At 37.6% G+C, this 3,191-nt stretch overlaps 1 protein-coding gene across 1 annotated transcript; it reads left to right on the plus strand.

The window, feature by feature from the left end:
- Positions 1 to 830: 830 nt before the first annotated feature.
- On the plus strand, positions 831 to 1,496 carry LOC126297988 (uncharacterized). The gene has a single exon (XM_049989301.1). The coding sequence runs from the start codon at positions 831 to 833 to the stop codon at positions 1,494 to 1,496; it is 666 nt and encodes a 221-aa protein (XP_049845258.1).
- Positions 1,497 to 3,191: the final 1,695 nt, after the last annotated feature.

Raw genomic sequence — 3,191 nt, forward strand, 5'->3', positions numbered from 1 at the left:
GTCGACGGGACATTAAACACTAGTCTCCTCCAACTCCTCCTCCACCTCCTTTAGTCTACAGAAAATTTGGTATCTAAAGTTGGCAGCCTTCCATCACTTCATGTGATGTTTTGGTGCCTGAAGCTGGTTACTGCAGTGTTATTAACCATAGTTGTGTTTTCAAGATTCGAGGTAAATATTTTGCTATTTGTGTTTTTCTTCTGCCTGCAGTCATTGGGTACCAAATTAGTTCATGATGCTTTCATTTGAAAGTATGTTTTTAAAGATTTCATTACATATCTTATTACCAAACGTCCTTTTGGTTGAGGTTATGCTGTAGCACAATATACTGTATTTCATGAGTGCATGTGGGGTTAATTGCCCACACATTACGGGGTTAACTGGTCAGTGGTCCAATTAATTCCACTGAAAACGTGCCTTATTATTACACTTATACTTACTTCTGTATGTAAACAGAAGCATTCTTAAGCATAATAATTACACATTCTGTGAATCGCAAGGTGCATAATGCAAAGAATTAGGCAGTGAACTACCAATCACAGAGATTATCCACCAGAACTGCTGAAAGACACAGTCAGTCAGCATATCTATGAAGGAGCGTCTTTGCAAAAATTAGAAAGAAATGTGGATATTCCTTGATCAACCCTTAAATGATTCATAGAAAAGGCTGTTCATCTAGGAGCTGACAATATAAATTTTAGGCCATCAAATGAACATCTACGAAATTTCACAGAAGAGGAGGAAAAAACACTGGCTGACTATATTACTACTGCATGCAATATCCATAATGGCTTACAAAACAAAAACTGCAAGGGTTCTGGCTTATGAATATGCTAAGAGGAGTGGAAAATCTGTACCACAGAACTGGGAAAGAGAGAAAATGGCAGGACTGGAATGGCTCAGGGCATTTAGAAAATGAAAGACTTTCATTACGAACACGAGAACAGGTAAGTATATCAAGGGCCACTAGCTTCACAGAGGCAAATGTGGCAGTGTTCTTTTACAAGTTGATTTGCCTTAAAGCAAAATATAGTTTTGAACCACAAGACATACACAATCTGGATGAGGCTGCAGCAACCACTGTGCATAAACCACCTGAAATATTGGCACAGACTGTGTGCAGAACAGTTGGACAAGCTACATCTGCTGAAAGAGGATCACTTGTGACAATGGTTACAATAATCAGTGCATCTGGAACAGCTGTGCCACCATTCCTTGTGTTTCCTAGGGTGCATTTTAAAGATCACATGCTGCATAATGCCCCGCCAGGCTCTGGGGTTGGAGCCACTGCCTCAGGCTGGATGAACAGTGAACTATTTTTACCAGTCCGGCTGCACTTTGTAAAACATGAAAGTCCTACAAAGGAACATCCTAAGCTCATCATTCTTGACAATCATGAAAGCCACACAAGCATAGCAGCAATATCATATGGAAAAGGAAATGGAATTATTTTGCTTACTTTGCCTCCTCACACAAGCCATATGCTTGTTCTATAATATAGCATGTTGTGATCTTATGACAGATACAGGAACATCTATCATAATCTATAATGTTGCTGGACTGGTTGGTAGAGCTTTTCACCTTGCATTCACCAGCCGAAACATATGCAGTGGTTTTATTGCATGTGGTATTTAACCACTAAACAGAGACATTTTTCAACCTGAAGACTATCTCCCAAATTATTTAACTAATTAGCATTTGCCCACTGAATCTAACCAAAGAAATGATATGCCATCTACTTCCACTGTCGCTCTTTCTGACAAGACTATAAATACAGATTTAAATATTCCTCAGCCTTGTAAAGAAATCAAGATGAATGGCAAAAGAACAGAACCAATCTCTCCAGAAGACATTCAGTCTCATCCCAAAGCCCCTCTTCCAAGAACAAAACAAACCAAGAAATCAAGATCAATGTTTCTGACAGACATACTCACAAAAAAAAAAAATTCCCTAAGATGAAGCTAGATTAACAGAAGAAAAGAAAATGAAGAAATCTAATAGGATGATAAGAAGGAATTCTGATCAGAATAAGAGACCGAAGAGAAAGCTCTTTGAGTTGGAAGAATCTGAAGAGTTTGTACGATCTCTTCTCTATAACAACTCTTCTTCAGCAATGAGTCTGTCTTCAGATGAAGACAGTATGGTGTATTCTTCAAGAAACTTCGTGATTGTGAAAGTTTATGGTAAAGACTACTACTTTCAGACATTATGTTGCTAAGGTTCTTAAAGTCCTAAAAGATGGACCTGAAGAGTCATTTTACAAATCCTTGACTGGAACAATGAAATTTATGACAACAGACGAAAGAAGTTTTGTACCAGAGACTGATGTTGTATTGAAATTACCTAATACATTTCAATTAAAATCTGCTCGATATGCAAACATGTGTTCTTTCAGTTGTATTTGTCTAGCTTCACATTGTATCAGCTGTTTATCAGTCTTTTGTTGACTGTTTTGAGTATATAACTAAATATTTGCATTTGTTTATCCTGTATTACATAGTATGAAGCACTGGCTATCGTAATATATATTGTGTTTTTTCAGTGAATACCAATAAATGTCAGTAGTCCAGTTAACCACACTGAATGGCTCAGCTAACCTCCTCCAGGGGATTAAGTGGACCACTTGCAACTATGTTGTGTTTTGGTCTCTGCTTTTTAAAATATTTAGGGTGGGCTTTTAACGTTTATTTAAAACATTCAGTAAATATGAACAAAAATAATGGTGTGCTAAATGTTCACTTATTGTGTAAAATATAGATACAAAAAATTAAAACGTAAAAAAGTGGTCCAGTTAACCTAACTCTACCCATCATTGGATCCAGCAATCCTACAACACAAAACCCATACTCGTGACCCAAAATTTATTCACAGGTGCTACAATGAACTCTCGTTCCATTGAGCAGTACACAATGGATTGCCATCTGCCCACTACTCTGCACATCTGCCAACTAGGTTTTCCAATTGATGCTTTGGCATCGTTTTTCAATTATCCACCTTGTGTTCGCAATAGTTCGATGCAGTTTCCAAACACACTAGCCAGCTGTGCTCAACAGGACAGTGCTTCTACATTCCCACAACCACATGTGCCAGTATCAGGTACGCACAATAACTTTTTATTAGTTATGTACCAACAGAACTTTTTTGGGCACAAAACTTTGCATGTAAATATTTTACGTCAAATGTGAACTTTC

This window comes from Schistocerca gregaria, chromosome X, assembly GCF_023897955.1.
Source record: "Schistocerca gregaria isolate iqSchGreg1 chromosome X, iqSchGreg1.2, whole genome shotgun sequence".
Classification (NCBI taxonomy): domain Eukaryota; kingdom Metazoa; phylum Arthropoda; class Insecta; order Orthoptera; family Acrididae; genus Schistocerca; species Schistocerca gregaria.

What these genes read in the sequence shown, in the direction of transcription:
- LOC126297988 (XM_049989301.1), top strand. Translation starts at nt 831, where the DNA reads ATGCTAAGAGGAGTGGAAAATCTGTACCACAGAACTGGGAAAGAGAGA.